The 24614-nt window shown below is 51.0% G+C and overlaps 1 protein-coding gene across 1 annotated transcript in view; it reads left to right on the top strand.

Annotated features, from left to right (window-relative positions):
- DRP2 (dystrophin related protein 2) overlaps positions 1-24614 on the top strand; it is a 51426-nt gene extending 26812 nt beyond the window's left edge. The window contains exons 6-24 of the mRNA XM_054038763.1: positions 4486-4754; positions 5351-5497; positions 6009-6087; positions 7855-7915; positions 8824-8885; positions 9324-9398; positions 9997-10198; positions 10528-10613; positions 11064-11221; positions 11527-11693; positions 12798-12909; positions 13439-13575; positions 13968-14033; positions 16460-16525; positions 16807-16950; positions 17792-18029; positions 18265-18385; positions 18815-18901; positions 19783-24614. Coding sequence (XP_053894738.1) covers positions 4486-4754; positions 5351-5497; positions 6009-6087; positions 7855-7915; positions 8824-8885; positions 9324-9398; positions 9997-10198; positions 10528-10613; positions 11064-11221; positions 11527-11693; positions 12798-12909; positions 13439-13575; positions 13968-14033; positions 16460-16525; positions 16807-16950; positions 17792-18029; positions 18265-18385; positions 18815-18901; positions 19783-19802 — 2297 coding nt within the window. The 3' untranslated portion in view covers positions 19803-24614. The remainder of the gene's footprint in view (positions 1-4485; positions 4755-5350; positions 5498-6008; positions 6088-7854; positions 7916-8823; positions 8886-9323; positions 9399-9996; positions 10199-10527; positions 10614-11063; positions 11222-11526; positions 11694-12797; positions 12910-13438; positions 13576-13967; positions 14034-16459; positions 16526-16806; positions 16951-17791; positions 18030-18264; positions 18386-18814; positions 18902-19782) is intronic.

Below are 24614 nucleotides of genomic sequence, written 5' to 3' on the forward strand. Positions count from 1 at the left end.
GGCTCTGCATGCTGCCCCCACCTCAAGCCCTGCCCCCGCAGCTCCCATTGGCTGGCAACCGTGGCCAATGGGAGCTGCAGGGGCAGCGCCTGCGGATGGGGCAGCGCCTGCGGATGGGGCAGCGCAAGGACCCACCTGGCCGCTCCTCCGCGTAGGAGCTGGAGGGGGGACATGCCGCTGCTTCTGGGAGCTGCTTGAGATAAGCGCCACCCAGAGCCTGCACCCCAACCCCCTACAGTGCCCCAACCCCCTGCTCCAGCCCTGATCCCCCTCCTGCCCTCCAAACCCCTCGGTCCCACCCTCCTGCACCCTGGAACCCGCACCCCTGCCCCATCCTGGAGCCCCCTCCCACACCCTGAACTCATTTCTGGCCCTACCCCAGAGCCACCACCCTCACCCCCTCCTGCACCCCAACCCCAATTTCGTGGCATTCATGGCCTGCCATACAATTTCCATATTCAGATGTGGCCCTTGGGCCAAAAAGTTTGTCGACCTCTGTCCTAGAGAGATGGTACTCGAGGGCATCGAACAGTGATTTAATTAGCATGCCTGCAAAATGAACTCTTGTCCCAGCCCTTCAATTGAGCCACACCCCTTATGTGAAGCCATGGCCTCTTCCCTCCAGAAGGACTCTACTGGCAGCTGGTGGGGAGCTCTCCCTTTTTCTTGGTGACTTTGAGGGGTTTCCTCTCTTTCTCCTGCCCCACCCCCAACTGCTGGGAAGGAAGAAGTGCTCTGCAAGACGTTGCTCCCTCTCTTGGCCAGGGGGCAGGGTACAAATCCACTCCCAGCATGTGTGTGGGGTCCTGGCAGCTCCTGTGCTTTCCCCACTGATTGGGAGGAGGAGGGAAGTGATCTGGCATGGCCAATAATAGGGCCCATTTGCTGAGTTTTGGGCTCCCTAAACCGATCGGCACTCAGCTCTGCTGCTGACCTGCTTTGTGACCTTAGGTAAATCACTTAATCTCTCTCTCTGCCAGTTTCCCCTTCTGTGTAACAGGGATAACACGCCCCTCACATTAATGGGCCCAGCTCTGAGACCCTTACTCAGGCAAAGCTCCCTTTAACTTGAGGGGCTGTCTCTGCCTGGGGAAGGATTTCAGGCATTGTGCTTTAAAGGCAATAGTCCCATCTTTACTCCTTCTGCGGAGTACTCACCTTGGTACCACAGTTGAAGCTACTGGTGGCCGCAGTCCTTCAGAGGTCCTTTGTCAGACCTGCAGTTCCCTGGCTGGGATGTAGCATTGCTGACTGCGGGGTCACTGTGTCCCGTGGAATGTGTATGCTGTACCCTGATACGCTGTTAGGCAAGCTCCTTGGAAAACAGCTTAGCCTCCTGGGCTAAAGCTATCACTTGTGAGTGCAGGCTGTGATCAGATGGATGATGGTAGGCAGGAAGCTTGTGACTGGCAGCAGGAGAGGCTGGGACACAGACAATTCAGAGCTGTAATGCTGAAAGAGGAATGAATCTGAAGATGAAAGGCAGCCTGAGTGAAAGTGATCTGAATGATAGATTTCATGATTCTAAGGAAAGCCAGGAGTGAGAGCACCAGAATAAGGACAATGGATTTCAAAAAAGCAGACTTTAACAAACTCAGAGACCTGGTAGGTAAAGTCCCATGGGAAGAAAATCTAAGGCAGTGGTCCCCAACGCGGTGCCTGCAGGCGCCATGGCGCCCGCTGGGGCATCTATGTGCACCTGCGTACTGGCCGGCGGATGAGCATCTGCTGAAATGCCGCCGACAAGCAGCGTCATCCAGAGGCATCGCTGCCGAAATGCCGCCGATTTTTGGCGGCATTTCGGCAGCGACGCCTCTGGATGACGCTGCTTGTCGGCGGCATTTCGGCGGCGATGCCTATTAATGTTGCCGCTTCTCGGCGGCATTTCGGCGGATGCTGGTCCGCGGTGGCTCGTCGTCTGGCACCCGCCAGACGAAAAAGGTTGGGGACCACTGATCTAAGGGATAAAGAAGATCAGGAGAGCTGCCTGGCAGTTTCTTAAGGAGATAATATTAAAAGCACAACTGCAAACAGTCCTGATAGGAAGAAGAGTAAGAGGCTAATATGGCTCCATCAGAAGCTCTTTAATGACCTGAACATCAAAAAAGAATCCTACAAAAAGTGGAAACAAGGACAAATTGTAAGGATGAATACAAAAGAATAGCACAAGTGTATAGGGACAAAATCAGAAAGGCTAAGGCATAACATGAGTTACATCTAGGAAGGGACATAAAAGACAGCAAGAACAGGTTCTTTAAATACACTAGTAGCAAGAGAAAGATGAAAGAAAGTGGAAGCCCTCTACTTAGCAGGGAAGGAGAGCTAGTAACTGATATCAAGGAGGATGAGATGTTTAATGCCTATTTTGCTTCAATCCTCACTAAAGAGATTAATGGTGACTAGATAGTCAACACAATTAATATTAACAACAAGGAGAAAAGAACACAACCCAAAATGGAGAAAGAACAGATTATAGAATATTTAGATAAGTTAGATGTATTCAAGTCGCCAGGGCCTGATGAAATTCATACTAGGGTGCTGAAGCAATCTCAGAACTGTTAGCAATTATCGTGGCGAATTCATGGAGGACAGGAGAGGTTCCAGAGGACTGGAGAAGGGCAAACATAGTACCTATCTTTAAAAAGAGGAGCAAAGAGGACCTGGTGAATTACAGACCAGTCAGCCTAACTTTGATACGAGGAAAAGATACTGGAACAAATTTTTAAACAATCAAATTGTAAGTACCTAGAGTATGGTAAGATTATAAGGAATAGCCAGCATTAATTTGTCAAGAACAAATCATGCCAAGCCAACCTAATTTCCTTCGACAGTGTTATTTTTACCTAGTGGATGGGGGGAAGCAGTAGATGTGATATATCTTGATTTTAGTAAGGATTTTGAAACGGTCCCACATGACATTCTCATAAGCAAACTAGGAAAATGTGGGCTACATGAAAATGATATAAGGTGGGTGCACAACTGGTTGAAACACCGTACGCGAAGAGTAGCTATCAATGGTTCACTGTCAATCTGGGAGGGTGTATCTGGTGGGGTATTGCAGGAGTCAGTCCTGGTCTAGTACTAGTCAATATTTTCATTAATGACTTGGATAACGGAGTGGAGAATATGCTTATAAAATTTGTGGATGACACCAAGCTGGGAGGGGTCACAAGCACTTTGGAGGACAGGATTAGAATTCAAAATTATCTTGACAAATTGAAAAATTGGTCTGAAATCAACAAGATGAAATTCAGTAAAGACCAGGGCAAGGTACTGCATTTAGGAAGGAAAAATCAAATGCATAACTACAAAATGGGAAGTAACTGGCTAGATGGTAGTACTGCTTAAAAGAGTCTGGGGGTTATAGTGGATCACAAGTGAATATGAATAAGCGAGGTGATATAGTTGCTAAAAAGGCTAATAGGGGTGTGTTAACAGGAGTGTTGTACTGGCAGGTAATTGTCCTGCTCTGTTTGGCTCTGGTGAGGCCTCAACTGGATAGTGTGTCCAGTTCTGGGTGCCACACTTTAGGAAAGATGTGGAAAAATTGGAGACAGTCCAGAGGAGAGCAACAAAAATGATAAAAGATTTAGAAACCCTGACCTATGAGGAAAGGTTAAAAAAACCTGGGCATTTTTAATTTAGTCTTTAGAAAAGAAGACTGAGGGGGGACCTGATAACAGTTTTCAAATATGTTAAGGGCTGTTATAAAGAGGACAGTGATCAATTGTTCTGCATGTTGACTGAAGGTACAACAAGAAGTAATGGGCTTAATCTGAAGCAAGGGAGGTTTAGGTTGGATATTAGGAAAAGCTTTTGAACACTAAGGCCTTGGCTACACTTACCAGCTAGTTCGACGGCTGGAAATCGAAGTTCTGGGTTCGACTTATCGCGTCTAGTCTGGACGCGATAAGTCGAACCCGGAAGTGCTTGCCGTCGACTGCGGTACTCCAGCTCGGCGAGAGGAGTACCGCGGAGTCGACGGGGGAGCCTGCCTGCCGCGTGTGGACCAAGGTAAGTTCGAACTAAGGTACTTCGACTTCAGCTACGTTATTCACGTAGCTGAAGTTGCGTACCTTAGTTCGAATTAGGGGGGGTAGTGTAGACCAAGCCTCTGGGTGGTTAAGCTCTGGAATAGGCTTCCAAGGGAAGTTGCGGAATCCCCATCACTGGAGGCTTTTGAGAAGGAGGTTGGACAAACATCTGTCAGGGCTGGTCTAGGTTTACTTGGCCCTGCCTCAGCGCTGGGGGCTAGACTTGATGACCCGTTGAGGTCCCTTCCAGCCCTGCATTTCTATGATTCTATGACATGTATTGAAATTGTCCTCTTTTTCTCTCTGTCCTTTGTGCCTCCTCTTCCCAATTCTCCCTGGCTTCTCTCTTTCTCCTCTTTCTCCCTCTTGTCACCCCACCCTTGTATTGGCTGTCTCTGCCGTGGCTGGGATCTCCTGGTTGTTCACTGTGGCCCTGCTGCTTTGCTCATAGATGTCTCTCCAAGGCACCGGATCCAGAACATCAGCCGGTTTGTCTGGAAGCAGGCGAATGTGGCCAGTGAGCTGTGGGAGAAGCTCACTGCCCGCTGTGTTGACCAACACCGTCACATTGAACGAACACTGGAGCAGCTGCTGGAGGTCAAGGGAGCCATGGAAGAGCTCAGCACAACACTGGACCAGGCCGAGAGTGTGCGAGAAACCTGGGAGCCCATTGGGGACCTCTTCATCGACTCCTTACCAGAGCACATCCAGGCAACCAAGGTATATCTCACCCTCTCTCTGTCCCTAAGGGAGACCAGTTGCTTCTCTCCAGGATATCCTCCAGTAAGACAGCATCATGCAGTCTGATACAGTCACTATCCAAATAGAACTGTTCCAAAATCTTATCTGGACACTGATAAAACCAGAGGGACCAGTTCCTTGCTAGTGTGACTCCACTGACTGCTAGGGCGAATTTGGCTCGTGTAGGGATAGATAATCCTGAGGTCTTCTCCAATGGAGCATATTCCCCTCACTGTGTCCTGCTCAAACCATGCACTCTCTGGATAGGACTCTTCTTCTCATTGGCTACTAGTTGGGATCTGATTAGTATCCCAAGCAAGGGAACTCAATTCCATTGTAGTGCTAGTACATGCATCTCCAGTCTGGCTTGCTGGGTTCGTTCTGCTGCTCTAGCACTCTCGGGAGGAGGGTTAGGCAGTGATTCCCACCCACCCCCACCCTCCCAGGCAGTGCTAGCCACTGGTGTACCCAGGTCGGTGGAGCGTTGCTAGTGATGTTACAATGAAAAAGTGAGTTGAGTGGCTTTTGTCTCTGTCCCACCTTCTGTCTCTTCTCTTTGGGATGGGGGGCTCTAGCTGTTTAAAGAGGAGCTCTCCCCCATGAAGGACGGGGTGAAGCTTGTTAATGACCTCGCACACCAGCTTGCTATCTCAGATGTGCACCTGTCCATGGAGAACTCCCGGGCTCTGGAGCAGATCAACACCCGATGGAAACAGCTACAGGTAGGAAGGGGCAAAGGAGGGAAGTTGGGTGCTCTGTGAACAGTAGTTGAACATTATGGAGAATGGGCTGTCAGAGTGCAACAAGGGTAACAGAGATCTGCGGTCATATGTCTGAATGGGTCTTTTCGGAGCGAGAGGGAGACAGCAGGCCACTGGGCAGGGAGGTGGTGAGTCTGCAGTGGGACTCTGAAGAACAGAGGCAACATGAAAGACGAGGCACAACGGGGGCTCATAGGGGCAGGTCCTCCGCTGGCGTAAATGGGTGCAACTCTGGTGACTTCAGTGGAGCCATAGTGAAGATCTGGCCTGTGGGGACTGAGAATTAGCTAGGCCAAAGAATGGGCTAGAAGATTTGGTTGTTGGGGGATAGGAATCCAGGGAGGTGGTAGATGTGGGAGAGGGTTGGTGCATTGCAGTTCCATGTTAGTACATGTGTGATGCCTCCTGAGCTGTCGAAAAGCTGAAATCCTGGGGAAGTTCACATTTAAGTTCCAGTTTCCCCTTCTCCCAGACCTCGGTTAACGAACGCCTGAAGCAGCTCCAGGATGCCCATCGGGACTTTGGCCCAGGTTCCCAGCACTTCCTCTCCAGTACGTGAGCAGATCCTCCCAGTGTCCCCACCATCAGATACCCCCGCATGGGAGAAGCTAAGCACTGTGCCATTTGCTTTGTACAGATTCACACCTGCCTGCCTTTCTTAATGCCTTGGCCACATAAGATTACCCCCGGAGACATATTCCCCTTGGCCTAGCTCTGCCAGGGCAACCCCAATAACCAGCTAGAAAGAGGCACTATCGAGTGGCAGTTCCTAAGTGACACATGGCATTACCCAAGGTTGATAGCACCATGATACCTGGAGGGTACAGGATTTAGGTGCTTGTCTATATGGGGACACTCAGGAAAAATACAACAAATCCACTAAAGTGTGAAGTCATTGGGCATCAGTGAAAGTGCATTAAACCCATGTGGATGCTCCCGTTTGGAAGTAAAGTGACCTTTGTTCCCTGAATCTTAACCCTCTTTGAAGACAAGCCCTTATGCAGGAGGCAGCTCTCCAGACTATTATGATCTGTATTTGCTAACCACTCGGGCCAGTCAGGTGGAGTGGTGCCCCATTCAACAACACAGACATAGTGACATGAGCCTGAAGCAGCTCCCAGTTGACACTTGGGGCTGTCCCAAACTCAGTAATCCTGTGACTCCACAGGGCTGGATGACAGATGGCAGCAAAAAGTCAGCTCCCATAGTCCACAGTGGTGGGTAGGGTGGTGAGAATGTGCCTGTTATTTCCCATTGTAAAGCAGGATGCTGTTCTCCCGTCACTGAGCTGGCTCTGTCAGGAGGCTGTCTTGGCACCATGGTGAATCCTGCAGTGGAAAGCATTTAGGACAAAATTTCCAAACCTGGGTGTCTGATGTTAGACTTCTACATAAAAATGGCCTGATTCTCTGAGGTGTTGAGCACCCCCAGCTCCCGATGACATCAGTGGGATTAGTGGGTGCTCGGCTTCTCTGCAGAGCAGGTCACTTGGCCTGGGTGCCTGCACATAGATTTAGGAGCCAGGTTTAGAAGCACTGACCTTGGTGCCTGCGTGGAGGTGAGCTGTTTGGTGGTGATGCTGGAGGTGAAAGGGTTTCCTTTCCCCGGATAATGACTGATGCTGCAGACAACCAATGCAGTTATGGCAGAGCTCCTATCCACCCTGATCTTTCTGGTTCAGAAAAACAGGCCTCTCCTGAACTGAAGGAGAGCTCTAATGAGAGTGAGAGAAGCAGGTGTCTCATACACTGTGGCTCAGCCATTAGAGGGTAGCAACACATCCTCAAGCACCCAAATCCAGTGCAGTACACCCACCCACACTGATGCACATTGGTGTCTCAAGGATGGACCTTGTAAGGAAGGATTTCACTGACCAGAGACCATTGCCTGGGGCAATGGCAGTGTCCCAGTGGTAGGGTCCTGTCCACAGTCAACTGTGGGGAGTGGGGTGAGGCTGGGGACACAGAGATGGCTACTCCATTTCTCAGAGTAACAGCCGTGTTAGTCTGTATCCGCAAAAAGAAGAACAGGAGTACTTGTGGCACCTTAGAGACTAACAAATTTATTAGAGCATAAGCTTTCGTGGAGTGGGCTGTAGTCCACGAAAGCTTATGCTCTAATAAATTTGTTAGTCTCTAAGGTGCCACAAGTACTCCTGTTCTTCTTTTTACTCCATTTCTGCGTTCACAGTGCAAGCAGTGCTGCGTCCCTAGCCCCACCTCATCTCTGCTCCCCAAGAACAGCACTCGGTAGGCTGCGATCTCTCATCAGAGAGGAGTTTGACTGACAGTAGCGTCTGTATCTGTCTCTCTTTGCAGCCTCTGTCCAGGTTCCCTGGGAACGAGCAATTTCACCCAATAAAGTGCCATACTACATCAAGTAAGTGTACAGTCAGAGGCTGGAAGAGAGGCTGGTCTCTCTGTCTCACATCCCGTGTGACTTTCCCACTCACCTCCAATAAGACCTATGTGGTCTTGATGGGGTAAAACACAAGTCCTGTCCATTCCAGGCTCTCATGCGGTGAGCTCACCGTCTTCCAGTCACACCGGACACAGCCCATGTAGCCCTTTCCCCCCCGGGCAGATCTGTAATCACAGTGCAGACTCCTCAGTTTGTGGTGTAAATAGGAGCCTAGCTGGGTCCCCACATTCAGATGTGGCTGGGGAAAGAGTTGTGTTCCCTTGCAGGATTCCCTGCTCTGGGGACTCTCATTTGGTTTTGCAGAGGGGATGTTTGCAGACGTGTGTGTGTGTTAATTTGGCAAGTGCTGTTGTCAGGCACTCCCTAGTGGCTGTTAGCAGGCATTGGGGCACTGGAGAGTCGTGTGTGCATGTTGTAGGAGGAAGGACCCTAGCAGTCAGCCCATAAGAGGTGGGGCTGGAGGCGAAATTAACAGTGATGTTGAAACAAGCTCATCACACCTTATTCCACCAGGGTGGACCCCTTGCCTCCAAAATGCACCCCGCCTGTGTGCACTGGGAATCCCCTTGGTATTATCAGCTCCCCCTCCCCGCCCAATAGGACATCATGTGGGATCTCTCTGCACCATTATGCTGAGATGGGAGAATGAGATCATCAGGTGATGGGCAGAGGCCAGCAGGCATCTGCTGCCTAGTTTGGGGCCAGAGGGAGCTCCGATCCAGTGCAGCACAGACTTTGGGGACCCTTTGCAATAGAAAGAGGGTGATGGCTGGCTGCATCCATCTGCCTGTTCACATGTCTGCCAGTTAACTTACAGGTTTAGTGATTTGGTTTCCTTCTTTTTTTTTTTTTTTTTTTTTTTTCAGCCACCAGGCTCAGACGACATGCTGGGACCACCCCAAGATGACTGAGTTATACCAAACGCTAGGTAAGAGCTGCTTGAGGCACCTCCCTTGGGGAGCCCATTGCATGAGCCCATGGAGAGCACTGATTCACACAGCCTCTCCTTCCCATGCCCTTTGTACGACAGGACTCGGAGCAATCCCCCCCAGCGCACCTGACAAGCGGCAGAACTCCCTCTGTTTAGCTCCCCATGATATAATGGATCCAGAGTCTCTGCAGAGACCTGGTGTGATTCTGTGCAGTCTTCTGTCACACTCACTCCTCCTCACCTTCTGTCCCTGATGGAGGATTGAGCCTTTTGTGTGTTGGAACTGGCACAACATCCTTTGGCTTGGGTTTTGTGCTAATTCAAAGGACATTTTCCCCAGCAAAGTCTGTGACTGGTGAGTGCGCCTTTCCCTGCTGCTGAGTATGAAGATGCACAGGCCATGGTTATATTAAATTCTTTCATGTTGTTTTGCAGCCGATTTGAACAACATCAAATTCTCTGCGTATCGGACGGCCATGAAGCTGCGCCGTGTCCAGAAAGCTCTGCGGTGTGAGTACCATACGCTGTCCTTGCCTCTCCTGCCCTCCTACTCTGGGGAGCCTTTCAGTGCTTACAAGGAGAGGTTGGAGTTGAGCAACTGATTGGGATTGGGGTTGGTTCGATGAGACTGTCAACTCTCTCTGATCAATTTTGACAGTCCTACCCTCACCTCAGAGCCCCAGTGATTCTTGTAGCTTTTCAGTCCCATTTTCCTCTGCTTTCACATCTTTTTCTCTCCTATGTTGCTGTGGAAGGCCCCACACAAAGAGGGGAAACTGACTCGCTGGGCAGTGAGACGCTACACAAAGTGCTCTCCAATGGCCAGAGTAAACACATGGAAAAAAATAGTGAGACACTGTTTCCCTGTAATCTTTCAGTGACTGGAATCTTAGCTGTTACCTGTAACCACAGTAGGGGAAAGAATGCTAGACAGAAAGGTGGCTTTAAAATAGATGGTGGCCCTTTGATGATGTATTTTTGTTGTGTTTGGGACTGATGTCTTCAGAGAAGATTTCCATACCTCTCCGCTCCATTCTGATCTGTAATGTTTCCTTTCCCTGTTCCCTGCTCCTCCAATGCCTCGCTTCTCTGCCCCTGGCTTGCTCAGTGGACCTGGTGACTCTGGCCACAGCCTTGGAAATCTTTAATGAGCATGAGCTACAGCCCAGCGATCGCGTGATGGACGTGGTGGAGGTCATCCACTGCCTGACTTCCCTCTATGAGCGGCTGGAGGAGGAGAGGGGCATTCTGGTCAACGTGCCGCTCTGCGTGGACATGAGTCTCAACTGGCTGCTCAACGTTTTCGATAGGTACCTGCTCTCGGCTTCCCTGATTCCTTTCAAAGCCATAAAACTGGCGCTGCTGGAGCCGGCACACTGTCTGGGCACTGCGTGGAGGGGAACCTCACTGCTGGAGCTTGGGCGGGTGCTGCAAGGAAGCTCACACTGCCATGGGCTGGGGCCCAGCTGGCATAGGCAGGGCACTCCTGTGAAGAAGTTGGCATTGCAGTGGTCCAGCTGGCATTGCTGGGAGGAAGCTCATGCTGTTGAACTCCCAGCAGGCACTGACGGGGCTCTGTTAAGAAAACGACCTTCGCAGAACAGAGAGGGGCTCAGCATTGTGCCTCTCTGTTTTTCAGTGGTCGCAGCGGGAAGATGCGAGCGCTGTCCTTCAAGACTGGCATTGCATGTCTGTGTGGCACAGAGGTGAAGGAGAAATTCCAGTGTGAGTCACCACCCGGGGTCCGTGGAATAACTAGGTCAGAGCAGGAGTGGGAGGCTTCCGGGCTTAGTAAAGTTTCTGAGCAAGGAGGCCTGCCTGATGGGAGCCTTCTACCATGACTAATCTCTGCATCACGACTCCCGCTCTTTCTCTGAATCCCAGACCTCCTAATTTACTAGGCTGGGACTACAATGCTGCAGTGCAAATATAGACACACACAGGTGAACTCCTCAGCTCAGCTGTGGCAAAGGGTCAGTCTCGGGGTCAAAGCTCCAAGCCTTGCTTCATCTCTGTACTCTCGCGTCCCTTCCTTTTGCCCAAATAAAGCTGCATCTCCCGCCATGGGGTGGGGGTGGGGACACACACCTGCACAACTGTAATGGGGGTGTCTGTGCTGTTGGTCTCTCACCCTTGTTCTCTTGATTACTGTGGTGCTGGGCCATCTCCTGGCAGATCTCTTTGGCCAGGTGGCGAATCCCAGTGGTCTGTGCGACCAGCGGCATCTCAGCATCCTGCTGCATGAGGCCATTCAGGTTCCGCGCCAGTTGGGAGAGGTGGCAGCATTTGGGGGCAGCAATGTGGAGCCTAGTGTCCGCAGCTGCTTCCGCTTCGTAAGTAACGTCAGTGGCGATGCTTCCTTGTGCCTTGTACCTTCCCGAGGGGTCCGTCCAATGGGCAGGGAGGCAGTGGCAGCAGCTCTGGGAACGGCTCTGGGGGAGATCAGTGTCGGCGCTACCTCCTGTAATGTACATGCCTTCTCTGGAGTGGGTATGGTACCAGCTCGGCAGAGATGGGGGGATGGAACAGGAGCCATGCCTGGGTATTGGCTAGCAGAGATCTCTGCCTCACTCCGTGCTTGAAGCCATGATGGTATTTCACAGCGTGATCCACTCCTGTCTCTTTCCTCTTTCCTTAGAGTAATGGGAAGCCTGTGATCGAGGTTGTCCAGTTCCTGGAATGGGCCAACCTGGAACCACAGTCCATGGTGTGGCTGGCTGTCCTGCACAGAGTGACCATTGCTGAGCACGTGAAGCACCAAACCAAGTGCTCTGTCTGCAAACAGTGTCCCATCAAAGGCTTCAGGTATGGAGAGCAACTGTGTGTGCAGTCTCTGCAGCCGGTTTAGGAACAAGGGGAACTCTGCGGGAGCCAGTGATAGTGGGGTTACACTGGGATGAATCTCACCCAAGTGCTAGACAAACACACTCCTGGCAGAGACTTCATCTCCCAGCCTCAGGGGAGACTGGGTGAGAGTGGGGACCCTGCGTGGAATGGGACCTCAGCCCGGTCTCCTGGCGGCGGTCTGCTGGAACCTGGCTCAGGTGGGAGTGACAGAAAGCTGACCCAGCTGTCAAGCGTTCGTGGTCTCTGTGAAATGACTTGATATGACATTTATCCCCTGGACAGAGACCAGCACGAAGCACCAACTACAAGTACTAATGGAACCCTTGGCTGGCTACCTCAGCAGGGAGACTGAGCTGCTTTCCCATGCCGGTAGGGCAGAGGCCTGTCAGCAGGTCCGAGGGAAGCTTGCACTGCTCAGGTCATGCCTGATGTGCGGATAGCAGCAGCCAGCCCAGGGGCACAGTCACACCAAACATGTTAAAATAAAAAGGGTGTGCTGGGGCCATGGGGCTGGGGTGGGGTCCCCACCCTCACCCACTCTCCCCTGAGGCTGGGAGATGAGGTCTCTGCCAGGAGCGTGTTTGTCTAGCACTTGGGGAGGCTGTGGCCGTTCTGGAGACGTTACTGGCTGGCCCCCACCAGCAGGGGCAATTCAACAGCTGGGCCGTGTGCTGAAAAGGCCATTTGCCCTAGACTTGCAGTAGGTTTTAGATGTGACCTATGACCTCCATGTCTCAATAATTTGGGCATTCGTATCAGCAGTACCTTAGACAGGTACTGCCACAAATATCAAATGGAGAGACCCTCTGTCACCGCAGGAAGAGAGGGAGGGAGCTTGCTGGCTTCTGGGGACAGTGAATGGGTCAGCGCCTCTGAGCTGTGCTTTAGATTCAGCGATGTACAAGAAAAAACAGAGCTGCTGTGACCTGTGAGGAGCACACAGGGTGAGCCAGACACACTACCTCAGAGAGGTCCCCTGCTGAGACCCCCTGGAGGCGGGAGGCTTGGAGACAAAGCATCAAAGATTGGTGCTGTCTCCCTAACTCCACTTCATCTTCCCAGGTACCGCAGCCTGAAGCAGTTCAATGTGGATATCTGTCAGACCTGCTTCCTGACTGGACGAGCCAGCAAAGGGAACAAGCTCCACTATCCCATCATGGAATACTATACCCCGGTAAGGAGCTGGGGTGCTTGCTGTCGTGCTGGGAGTGCAGAGCACTCGCGGTCTCACATGGCTAGGGAGCCAGGGGAAGCAAGCCTAGGGTATTGCAGGAAACTCTTCATTCAGTGCAGTGCCCCCCTCCTGCTGCGGGTAGCCTTGTGCAGTGCCAGAAATGGTTTAGCCGATGTTTTGTTCAGCTCTGCCTGTGCATGACGGAAGCTGCCTACACAAGTGTGTTTTGCTGATTACAAAGCTGTTGCAGTAAACACAGGCTCTGCCACTCCAGCCCATTTGTGTGAAGTGCAGCGACAGTCCCCAATACTGTGCATGTTGGCATGGCCTTGCATTGTGGTATGACAAGCCACACTCCTGATTCCATGTGCAGCTGTTTGCTCGTGCTCTTCCCTGCTCATTGCACAATTCTTGCATGCACCTGTGGCCTGTGCTCTGGAAACTCTCCCTCCTGCCCTGTTTGAGCTCGACTTGAGGGGTGCCGCCACCCCTTACTCACTAAAGCCTTGGTGTGTCTGTTTTTCTGTAGACCACCTCTAGTGAGAACATGAGGGACTTTGCTACGACCCTAAAAAACAAGTTCCGGTCCAAGCAGTACTTCAGCAAGCATCCACAGAGAGGCTACCTGCCCGTCCAGTCTGTGCTGGAAGCTGACTTCACTGAGACGTGAGTGCTACTGTCGCACCAATAGGCCCTGTCTGATACCCCCCCCCCCACACACACACACAGATGGGGGCCTGCCAGGTTTAGGGGTGTGGAATTCAAATGGAAATGATCCTACTGCAAGGATCAGAGGGTGAAGATGGTTAAGGTTTCACTCTAGAGGCTGGATTGGTGTCTAGGCCTCGGAAGAAGACCTGGGATTCCCATCGCCCTCCCTTGATGGAGGGTTTGGTGGAGATGCTGCTTCCAACTTCCTGTTTAACCTCACCAGAGTGATGCTTCTCCAAACTGTCCCTGGCACTTCTAGACCCAAATGTGACTGGGGCAGCATCTCCTAGTCAGAGGTCAGAGTAAGGAACCATAGAGTCTCACTGACCTGTGTGTGTCTTTTCCAGACCGGCCTCCTCCCCGATGTTACCACATGCCGATACCCACTCCCGGATCGAACACTTCGCCAGCAGGTACCACATGCCGGTGCAGGATGCCCAATGAGGTCCTCTGTCCACCTTGTGTGCAGCCTTCACTCTGCAGTTTGCAGGGTGAAGTAACCCCAGTAATCCAAGTGCCCTCACCCTCTCCACACACCCCTCTGCTGGGGCTTTCCAGGCAGCACTCACTAAAGTCACTTCACAGGCAGGGATCATGGCTCAAATTGGCTCAGGTTAGTTCCAAAACATGGAGCCCTCGTCCTGAGAGGGGAAGAAGGGTAGTGATGCAGCAGTAGGGCCCCCTTTGGAGTGGGATCCCCAGAGGGGCTAATCTGGGCTGGGATGCGACCATTTTGTTTCTACAGGACCTTTATTTTCATCCATGAATTTTGTATTTAAAGAAGAGGCCTACTAAGCTGCTATACTTCCCCTAAGAGACAAGCCAGATCCCTGTCGGAACCAGTTATACCCTCACCAACGCCCTCGGGGTTTTTGTTCCCAGGCACCTGCCTCAGGTCGCCCCATGGGACTTCATGGCCCCCACTGCTGTAGCCTCCCAATCCATAAAGCATTGCTTCTCCCAACACCCTTGTGAGACAGGGCAGTGCTATTGTCCCCATCACCCGGGTGCGGAACTGAGCACAGAGACGAGGGCCCCGATCCACACAGGTATTTAGGCTTCAACTTCCATTTAAATCAATGATTTAGAAGCATAAACTTCTGTGTGAATCTGGGCCTAAGTGCCTAGGGGCAGGGCCACACAGGGGCTCTGTGATGAAGCTGGGAATTGACTCTGGGTCTCCCAGACCAGTGCCTTAACACTGCCCCACCCTCCAGATAGGATTGCAGTCCATATGCAGTAACTCCTCACTTAAAAGTTGAGAAAATAATAGTTACTGATAGAAAAACCAGTCTAATATAGTAATTAAATTTACAATCAGCTCTCTGAATCCTTAAAGGAACCTTTCTTCCCATTTGTCCTGAATGCCTATTAGGAGAGCAGTTTCTAAATTATAGCCTTGTTGAGTTTTTAGATATAAGAGTAGATTAGCAAATCTACTCTTATATCTAAAAACTCAACAAGGCTATAATTTAGAAACTGCTCTCCTAATAGGCATTCAGGACAAGTGGGAAGAAAGGTTCCTTTAAGGATTCAGAGAGCTGATTGTAAATGTCCTCACTTAAAGTCGTCCGCTGTTTTGTTGTTACGTTGCTGATCAATTAGAGAACATGTTTGTTTAAAGTTGTGCAAAGCTCCCTTATAACATTGTTTGGCGGCCACCTGCTTTGTCCACTGCTTGCAGGAAGAACTTTGCAGCTAGCTGTTGGGGGCTTGGAACCAGGGTGGACCGGCAGCCCCCCTATCAGCTCCCCGCTCCCCTAAGTTCCCTGTGCAGCAGCTGCCCAGCAGGCTATCAATTGCCAGCAGTTCAGCTGTCCCTCCGCCCACTGCCATGTGCTGCTCCTGCCGTCTGCCTTGGAGCTGCTCCCCAGAGCCTCCTGTTTGCTGTGGGGGGGGAGCAAAGGCAGGGTGTCCTCTTGCCCCCTGCTCCTGCACCCCACTTACCCCATCTTCCATAGAGCGGGGGGACACATGACAGGGCTCAGGACGGAGGGAGCTTCCTGGCAGCAGCTGCTGTCTCAGCTTGCTGATTGATCTACTTAAAAAGGCAGTGTACTTAGAGTGGGGTACTTAAAGGAGCAATGCGCATCTCTCTTTCACACACATGGTGTGTGTCTCTGTCTCTATCTGCGATGCTGTCTCCCCTCCCTCCATTTGTGCTGCCTTGTAGAGTGTGAGGCTACATTAACAACGAGTTAACCCTTGAGGGCTCAGCCAATTGCTAGTTCATCATTTAGCAGTAAGGCATTCCCTGGGAAATATCCCACCCTCTGACTTCACCACCTCAACCAAGCTTCACAATCATCATCGCTGTGTACCAGTATTAAATTGTTTAAAATTTATTCTCTCTCTCTCTCTCTCTCTCTCTCTCTATCTATCTGTCTATCTATATATTAGTCTTTTGTCTGGTGAAAAAAATTTCCCTGGAACCTAACCCCTCCATTTACATTAATTCTTATGGGGAAATTGGATTCGCTTAACATTGTTTTGCTTAAAGTAGCATTTTTCAGGAACATAACTACAACATTAAGCGAGGAGTTACTGTACTACATGAAACAGCTGCTCAGTTGTGATGAACCCTGGGTGGCTCCACATGAAGGGCTCATCTCTCTCAGGACAATCTACCCATGTTTACAATTTTTTTCTATGAAGGACAAAAATGTTTAGAACAAAAAAAAAAAAAAAAAAAATGTGACCTGGACACTGGGGGCAGAACAGCTGGGAAGACGTCCAGTCTAGTTGTCTACAGGAGACCCCAAGAACTGTGGCGCATAGAACATACGGACACATCCACTGGTTCTCCTGGGCACGTATGAACACAGTTTTGTTTCCCCAGGCTTGCGGAGATGGAGAGCCAGAACTGTTCCTTGTTTAATGACAGCTTGTCCCCAGACGATAGCCTGTGAGTTGATGTGTATCTCTATATTTTGAATGTATTTCTCTGCAATGCTTGCATGGGGAGATATACTGAGGCTGGCATGTGAGAAGCTCCTCCTCTATTATCTGTCCTGCCCTATCTGTGGTGCATAGTCACCCTCTGTACCCAGGAGTTCAATTCCCCTGCTCTAAGCAATACAGAACCAGCCTCTCTTGTACAAAACCGCCTCCCTGCAGCTGTTCCTTCCACTCGCGCTCCCATTGCTAGAGTTCCCTCACTGATCTCCTCCTGGTATTTTGTGACAGGGATGAGGATCAGTACCTGTTGCGTCACTCCAGCCCAATCACAGACAGAGAGCTGGTGTGCAGCCCAAAGGTCGAGGACAGCCTCAACACGGAGGATAAGGGGGAGCTGGAGAGAATCCTGGCCCACTTAGAGGATGAGAACAGGTATGTGTGTGGCCAAAAGCCAAAGCTAGAAAGTGAGACGGGGGTTGGTTCAAGGGGGAAAGGAGCCAGAGAAACACTGTCTTGGCCTGTTCACCAAGGGCTGGACGAGCAGGCGGGCATTCAGAGAGGAGCCATGGAAAGGATTGCAGGGGCTGGGGGGGGTGACTGATGGAGAGGGATGGAAAGAGCACAATATGTCTAGCTTGACTGAGATGTGAGAACTTTCTGCAGGTATTGGGAGGGGAAAGGACACATCACAGAGCTGCCTTGTTTAGCTCCAGTAAGTATAACTTGGCGTAATGGGGTGAATGTAAAGTGGAGGAAGGGGACATGTAGGCTCACTAGTAATCAAACTTCTGGAGAGCGAGCGGTATTAAAGTGGCACAGTCTCCCGAGGGAAGTGACAGGAGCCCTGTTATCTGGGACATCTAAAGCAAGGCTGGAAAATATTCTGCAGGGAGCAGTTTTGCCTTGTCCTAGGTACTAGCTGAACAAGCCATCATAGGTCTCTTCCGTCTCCCATTTCTTTGATTTATCACCATGGCCCAAGCACCGAGGAGCCATCTGCCAGGCACAGAGCTAGGTTCAGAGGGAGGCAATTTCCCAGAGCTGAGCTGTTTGTTTCCTGCAAGTTTAGTTCATTGCTGACGTGTTTAGGAAACTGTTGGGAACTGGTGCAGAACTAGGGGCAGGTATTGACTTGGTGCCAGGCAGAGAATTCAGGGGGACGCTGGATCCTGGTGGTAAGAAATCAGCCCAGCGGGGCTTTCAGTTCAGCGATTCCAGTCTTGTCTCCGAAGCTGTAGAGTTGCTGCTTGGATCCTGACTGTCCCTTCTGCAGGATCCTCCAAGGAGAGCTGAGACGTCTGAAATGGCAGCACGATGAGGCAGAGGAGTCCCCCACTGTGGCAGAAGGGTCTCCAGAATCAGCCCAAGAGCCGCACAATGATGAGCTCCTGGCTGAGGCAAGGATCCTTCGGCAACACAAGAGCCGCCTGGAGACCCGAATGCAGATCCTGGAGGACCATAACAAGCAGCTGGAATCCCAGCTGCACCGCCTGAGAGAGTTGCTACTGCAGGTACCTCACAGGGGTCGGAGGTAGAGCAGGGTGCAGAGTCCAGTATCTGAGAGGGCTTTGGTATGATTGGCCTGGGAGAGGAGCTGCAACACTGCGAGTGAGGGGGAAGGCTGATATGGGTGGCAGGTTCTGGTAATGGACGTACAGAAGGTTGCAGGCCAAGGTCAAGGAAGGAGGAACGTGGAACCAGGGAGCCAAAGAAAACTTTTTTATGAAGTCTCCTTTCTCTTTCCAGCCGCCAACTGACTTGGACATCAATGGCTCTGCGGCCTCTTCTTTGGCTTCCTCGCCCCATCCGTCGGAGGGAAGTCAGCCCAGGGAGAAGGAACACAACACCCCTGAAACCGAAACTGCAGGTAAGGCTCTGGAGCTGGACGTTAGATCTCTTGTGCCCCTTGCCAGCCCTGGTCACCTGCCTGGGGCCTCATCCCCATTCCTTGTGACATGCCAAGGTGTGGGTGGGTCGTTGTGCTACAAAAAAGGCCCATTCATCTGCTGTTCAGATGCTCTGCTGTCACCAGCCCCTCACCTTCCTGGTCGGCCTTGCTATGAAACACAGAGCTTTGCTTTCTAGGCTCTCCATTCTTCTGCTTTATGAGAAGCCGTGCACTGCCTAGCCCCATGAACAGGGCATCTCTCTGCAGTGCTTCCAGTCCCTGCCCTGTCTCCTGATCACACTGTCCTGCCTTGTGGATCTAGCCTATCTGGTAGCCGTATGGAGTTAAATCTCTGAAAAATGCCTATAATCGCAGCTCTGCCTTTTCTCTACTCCTCCTGTTCCCCAGATGAGGTGGAGACGAGGGCACGGGATGTCAGTCTGTGTTTGGAGGACATCATGGAGAAACTGAGGAGTGCCTTCCCCAACTCCCAAGGTACTGGAGTGAAATCCCCTTTGCTGGTTTCTTACTCCTCTCTAAAATGAGTGTCTCGTTTGGCTCAAATGAAGCCTTAGCCCTCATTCAGCCAATCCTGCAACAATTGAGTCCTAGCAATCACCCACTGCCAAAGAGCTGCTTGGACTTGCGGTGACATAGATTTCAGGGAGGAGAAGGAGGAATTCCCCCTAACTGTGGAAAAGCTCCAGAACTGCTAAGAACGGCAGCCTTTGGCCCAGGAGAGTGCAACCAGACATAGGGGCAGCCTTCTGCCTTGGAGAGAGACATCAGTCATGGGAGCCCTGTGCTCCAGATGGTTTCTACTGCTGCTGAAGAGGAACATACCTGACCCCATTCGGTTCCTGGTATCGCTAGATCTGATCACCTCAAACCAACTCCCCTCTCTCCAGCCCAGTCTGGAGCCACTACCCATCACTCTAATGAGGCGGCAAAGACCAGACCCCTTACATATCTGAAGAAATCACTCACGTCCTCCTGGATACCCAGAAAAAGCCCATTCTCAGTTGGGAATGTTTAGTAGTTGGTGTTACTCTGAATGGCCCACTCTCTTCTCACAACACCAGCATGGTCTTTGGACAGGGCTTGGGATTTAGCACTTCTAACACTGGGCTATTGCTTGAGTAATGCCTCTTTAATAGCTACTGGACATGGCTTCTTTTTTCATCTAGTGTTATAGCTCCATAATCCTCCATGTGAACCTCCTTTCCTGCTCCAGCACAGCAGACCCAGGGGTTCCTGTGTGTGTGTGCTGGGGAGAACGGCAGGGGAGAACTTTCTGGCAAATCTCTCTCCAATCAGTTTATTAATGTGATAGTTTCCAAATTCCATCTCATGTGACCTCTTGGCTTTTCTTTCAGGTGTGACCTCCCTTATCTAACACCTCCCGCGGGTAAGAGGCTTTGTCTAACCAGCTTCTTGGCTGCTTTCCTCCCCCACCTCTCACACTCCTCCTGGGATGGGCTTCCCTCGGACCTGCTTGGGGGCACTCCAGTGGAATGGCCTTCATGAAGTCCACCAACGTCAGAAGATCTCAGGGGAACTCCCACTGGCCACGTGGGAATGTGACTGAAGGCTCTTTGGAGTGCTGGCTGGAGTCATCCTGAGGACCAGCCAGTTCCGACCAAGTGTTCTGGGGTCTGAATTTAAGGAACTCTATAAAGCATTCAAAAGAAACCCAGGAACTGAAACTCTGAGATGGTGTTGAACATGAAACACAGGCAGAGACTTCCCCCTCCCTTGCCGGTCACAAACTGTCGCCCTCCTTGTGACTGATGTAAGACAGGTAAGGAAATCGCCTACAGGGGATGGCAGAGCCCAGCCTTGGCCCACTTCAGCTGTGTGGCCTGCTTCTGCTCCCAGACAGCCTCCTGCTGGGCACCAGGCAGCCTAATGCTCCTGCAGCAACTGGACAGTAAACAGCCTCCGAGCATCTGTTTTAATACCCTTTTTGTTAGCTGCCAAAGGCTGCGAGTCTGACTAACTGAACTCTGGCAATTGCCTGGTACCCCAGGATCTCCAGGTCCAGGCTGGGGGTGCTTGCCTAGTGGGAACAGTGCAGGAGGGCGAAAGGGGGAAGGGAGGAGTCAATAATACAGCTTCAGCCCAGCTAGTAGCCTTATCTGGAGAGGAGCTTTAGAACAGAGAGCCGTAGCATTTAATTTACCGTGTGTGTGTATAATATATATATATATATATGTGTGTGTATATATATATATATATATATATATATATATTCTGTACTTAAATACTATCGTGGACTCACTCACGCATTAAATTTTAATACCTTGTTCAGTGTTAATTTCTGCCTCACTCATTGGGTCTATTCTAGCATCTGCTTTTGAGGGGACAGCACCTTCTGTGCTATCATGTACTCTTACAACTCACCATCAGAGGCATGGTTTGTGCTGCCCCTGGCCTAGAAACTCCCCCCTAGGTGACCTCAGTGCAGTGGGATTTACTAGTGGCGATGACTAGAATGCAAATCCAGGGTTCATTTCCCTTACGAGCTGTCTGTCACCGTAACACCGGGGTCGGGGCTGGACCAACCTCCTCTCCCATAGTTATAATACGGGATCCCAGCTCCTCCCATGATGGAAAATCCAACTAAATAAAACAGGTGGCCCTGATCTATCAGCTGAATCCCGACACATTGGCAATGGGGGATTATCCCAGTAACAAAGACGTGTGTCTAGTGGGTTCTTCATATTAATCTCTCCTGAGGCCGTTAGAGACTTTAGCTCTGGTTCCCCAGCTGCTCACCGACTTTGTGATGCCCATTTAGCAATTCCATCCCATGCGGCAGGCTCTCCTCCATTTCTCCATCTGATAGGTAAACGTGCTCCTTTTCTTCCAGGGTGTTGCAAGAGAAATGGGCGAGCTCACATCTCTTGGTGACACGGAGCCATTGTGATGTATCAGGACATCATGTTGTATTGTGACATGGTGTTGTGAGGCAATGGCACCAGCCAGAGCAATATCAGGAAGGAGATGGAGCTGTGCTCCGGTGAGCTCCATCGTGCTTCTAAAAATCTCTCTTCATCTGGACTAGGGCCCCTAGACCATTTGCTGCCACCCCGGGAGCTGTTTGGTTTGGGAGCCGAGAGGGTACAATTGGGGTCTCTCCTTAAATGAGGGAACTATTTGGCACGGGGGGTGGTGTACAAAACTTGTGTTGCAAGCATGCAGGATTGCGTTGTGTTTTGTAGCATAGCAACGTGTTCTCTGGAACACTTGGATCTGGAAGGCTCTGGAAAGTTGTCTGTCTGGGACAAAGTGTTATAGTTGAGAAGGCTGCAGAGCTGGGGGGCTGCGACATGTTCTCCAGTGGGGAAAGGTCCCCTGGGAATGGGGTGGAATGTTCTGTCTCGGGGGGGAGAGGCAATAAGGTTGCAGTGTAGTAGAGGCATAATAGGAAGTTTTATGAAGAACAACGTGGAATGTCGTATGCAGACTGCGTGGTGTTAGGGTTGCTACATTCTTCAAAGCTGATGACATTTGGCACTTTATATGGGGAACTCATCACAGAACTCCAGAGTCTAAATTGCCGATGTTGTGGGGATCTGACTGCTGCAGCTGTGCACTGGAAAAGTTCTGGCTTGCTTTGTTGTTTGCTCTTGTGTATTGAAGGTGCTGTGGACTGTGTTGTTAGGACTGCGGACGGTGGTGTGTTGTGGCCTGGTAAGGTGGCTGCAGTGTGGTGGGTATAAGGTGCTTTAGTGCTGTGTTAGGTTTGAGGGAGTGCACTGTGTCTCGGAGATTCTGTGTGATACTGACTTTGTGGTGGTATATTGTGTCATGTTGTGGAACTTGTTTGGTGCAGCATGTTGTGGATTACGTGGCATGAGGCTTGCTGTAGTACGCTGTATGTTGTGCATAGGAGTTGCTGTGATCTGTGATGTTGTGTAGTAAAAGGTCCTGTGGATTTTGGTATCTCTTAGTAGCCTTGTGAATTGCTGTCCTGTGAGGTATATTGAAAGCGCTGTAGGTTGCTAGGATTGCTATAGCATGCTGTTTACTGGAGGTGATGTGGATTGTGGTATTAAGCTTACTGTAGCATGTAGGGCAGTAGGGTTAATGTGTACTGAGTAGCCAAATGTGGTGACTTGTCCTATATTAGGGCAGCTGTAGAAGGCTGTGGATTGTGTGTGCGGAGCAACACAATGTTCTCTCTGGTGCTGCCGCGATGGAAATTGCTGTGGCCCATTCTCTGCCAGGAAAGTTGTTAGTGGAGCTCTGGAGCCACTCGTGCGTGGGGATTGGCCAATCTAGTGGAGGAGCACGTTTCACTGCAGAGACAGTCTTGCAAGTTCTGTGTTTGGGACCAGTGCAGAAAGCTCAGGCTGGGTGATGCTGCCGGAAGCTGGGGAGAACTCTCACAGATGGGACTGCCTGAGACACAGACCCTGACAAGTGAGAGCACCCTCTGCAGTTGTTGCTCCCCAGAGGAATTGCTGCTGGCTTTGCCCCCCACTGGGAATCTCCCCAACCCACGTCCAGCTCCATGCTGGTCCCCCTGGCTCCAGTCCATCAAGAAGGAGCAGCCTCAGATTCATCCGGATCAAACTGTTGCACTTTTCCCTCTAGGCAGAGGCCAGGAGAAAAGGAGAGGAAACCTCAATTGCACCCTCTCCAGCCTAGTCAGGCCCTAAGGGAGAGGAGCAAGTGCAGATAGGTGGTGTTCACCTCATCTGCTTTACCACCATGCAGCACAGGCACAAACCACTTAGCCCTAGAGCTAGGAGAGCTGGGAAGGGCCTGTGGCTTCCTTGGCTGCCTGCCACATGGAGACCTAGGCCGAGGGTGCAGCTGTAGTGATGATTGGAGCCACGCATTATCAGCTGTGGGATGGGGCAGGAGATGGCTCCCTCTGCTAGCAAACTGGAGAAGGGCTAGCAGGGCTATGGTTTTACCCGTGGAAGGCCGAGACTGGGAAGTAGCTAAGAATGAGAGAGAAATGCAAGATTAGGGCAAAGGCACCTCTAAAAGCATGTTCAGGAGTCATTGGTTTTCCCTGCATGAAATCTCCCTTCTGGGGTGCAGAGGCCACGGCCCGCTCGTCTCCCCAACTAGTTGAGAGCGGTGGCCAGCATGATCAGTGACTGAGTCACAGAGCTTAAGGCCAGAAGGGACCACCACTAGTCTGACCTCCTGTTTATCGCAAGCCACCAACACCCTAGACCACACACACCAAACCCAATAACCAGAATTAGGCCAAGTATCACAGCCCACAGGACACTAGATTATGACATGCCATAGGCAGAGAACAGAGGGACTGAGGTGCACCAGTGCCCAAGGCCCCTGCAGGGAAATGATTAAACAAGACCCCTAGATAATCCTGGCAAATGACCCATGCCCTCATGCTAGAGAGGACGGTGGAAACACCCCCCAAGGCACTGCCAATCTGAGCGCCAGGGTTAGTGTCTTAGTGTTCCATCGGAACACAAAATGATTGATCGATATTGACAGTGCAATAAGCCCAGAGAGTGGGACCCCCTGCAGCTGAAGTGTCCCACTGCTTTACTAGACCCTCAACCCCTGGTGCTCCTTGCAGTCCCCTGTGCTCTGCCCTCCTTGAATACAAGTGTTCCTGGGCATTCCCCAGTCTCAGACCTATTTACAGCATTCTCCCTCTTCCCCCGTCCATGCTTGGCTCCCCATCTCACAACGGCTCTGCGGTACTCCAGAGTTCTCTTTGCGATGAATGCTAATCTAGGCCCTGATTAAAACCACCTGATCCACTAATGTAATTAGTGGGGTTTTTAGCTATAAAATGGCAGGCCTCCATTTTCTCTTGTACCTCCTCTGAGCATCTTCCCTTAATCACTGAGGCCTAGATCCTCCAAGGTATTTGGGCACTTAATTCCTATGAGTTAGGTGCCTAAATACCTTTGAGGATCAGACCTGATTGCTTCGCCCTCTTTTGCTTTGGAAAGGGCATCAGTAGAGAATCTGAGATATCTCCCTGAGCTAGCTCTGTGCTGTAAGTAAAGATACAGCCCAGGCCAACCGACCGAACCTCTAGGACATTTTCTTTATAAGCAGAGATTGTATTGTGCATAAGTGAGTTCAGGATATCTGTTAAAGCTGGGAAGCTAACTCTGGGTACTGTTTGCTGTGGTGCTGTCCTCACTGGCTTCTCTCCATTTCTGCTCTGGAAAGAGAATAAATTTGTATTTATATTGATACTTTG

The sequence above is a fragment of the Malaclemys terrapin genome, chromosome 9 (genome assembly GCF_027887155.1).
Source record: "Malaclemys terrapin pileata isolate rMalTer1 chromosome 9, rMalTer1.hap1, whole genome shotgun sequence".
Lineage (NCBI taxonomy): Eukaryota > Metazoa > Chordata > Testudines > Emydidae > Malaclemys > Malaclemys terrapin.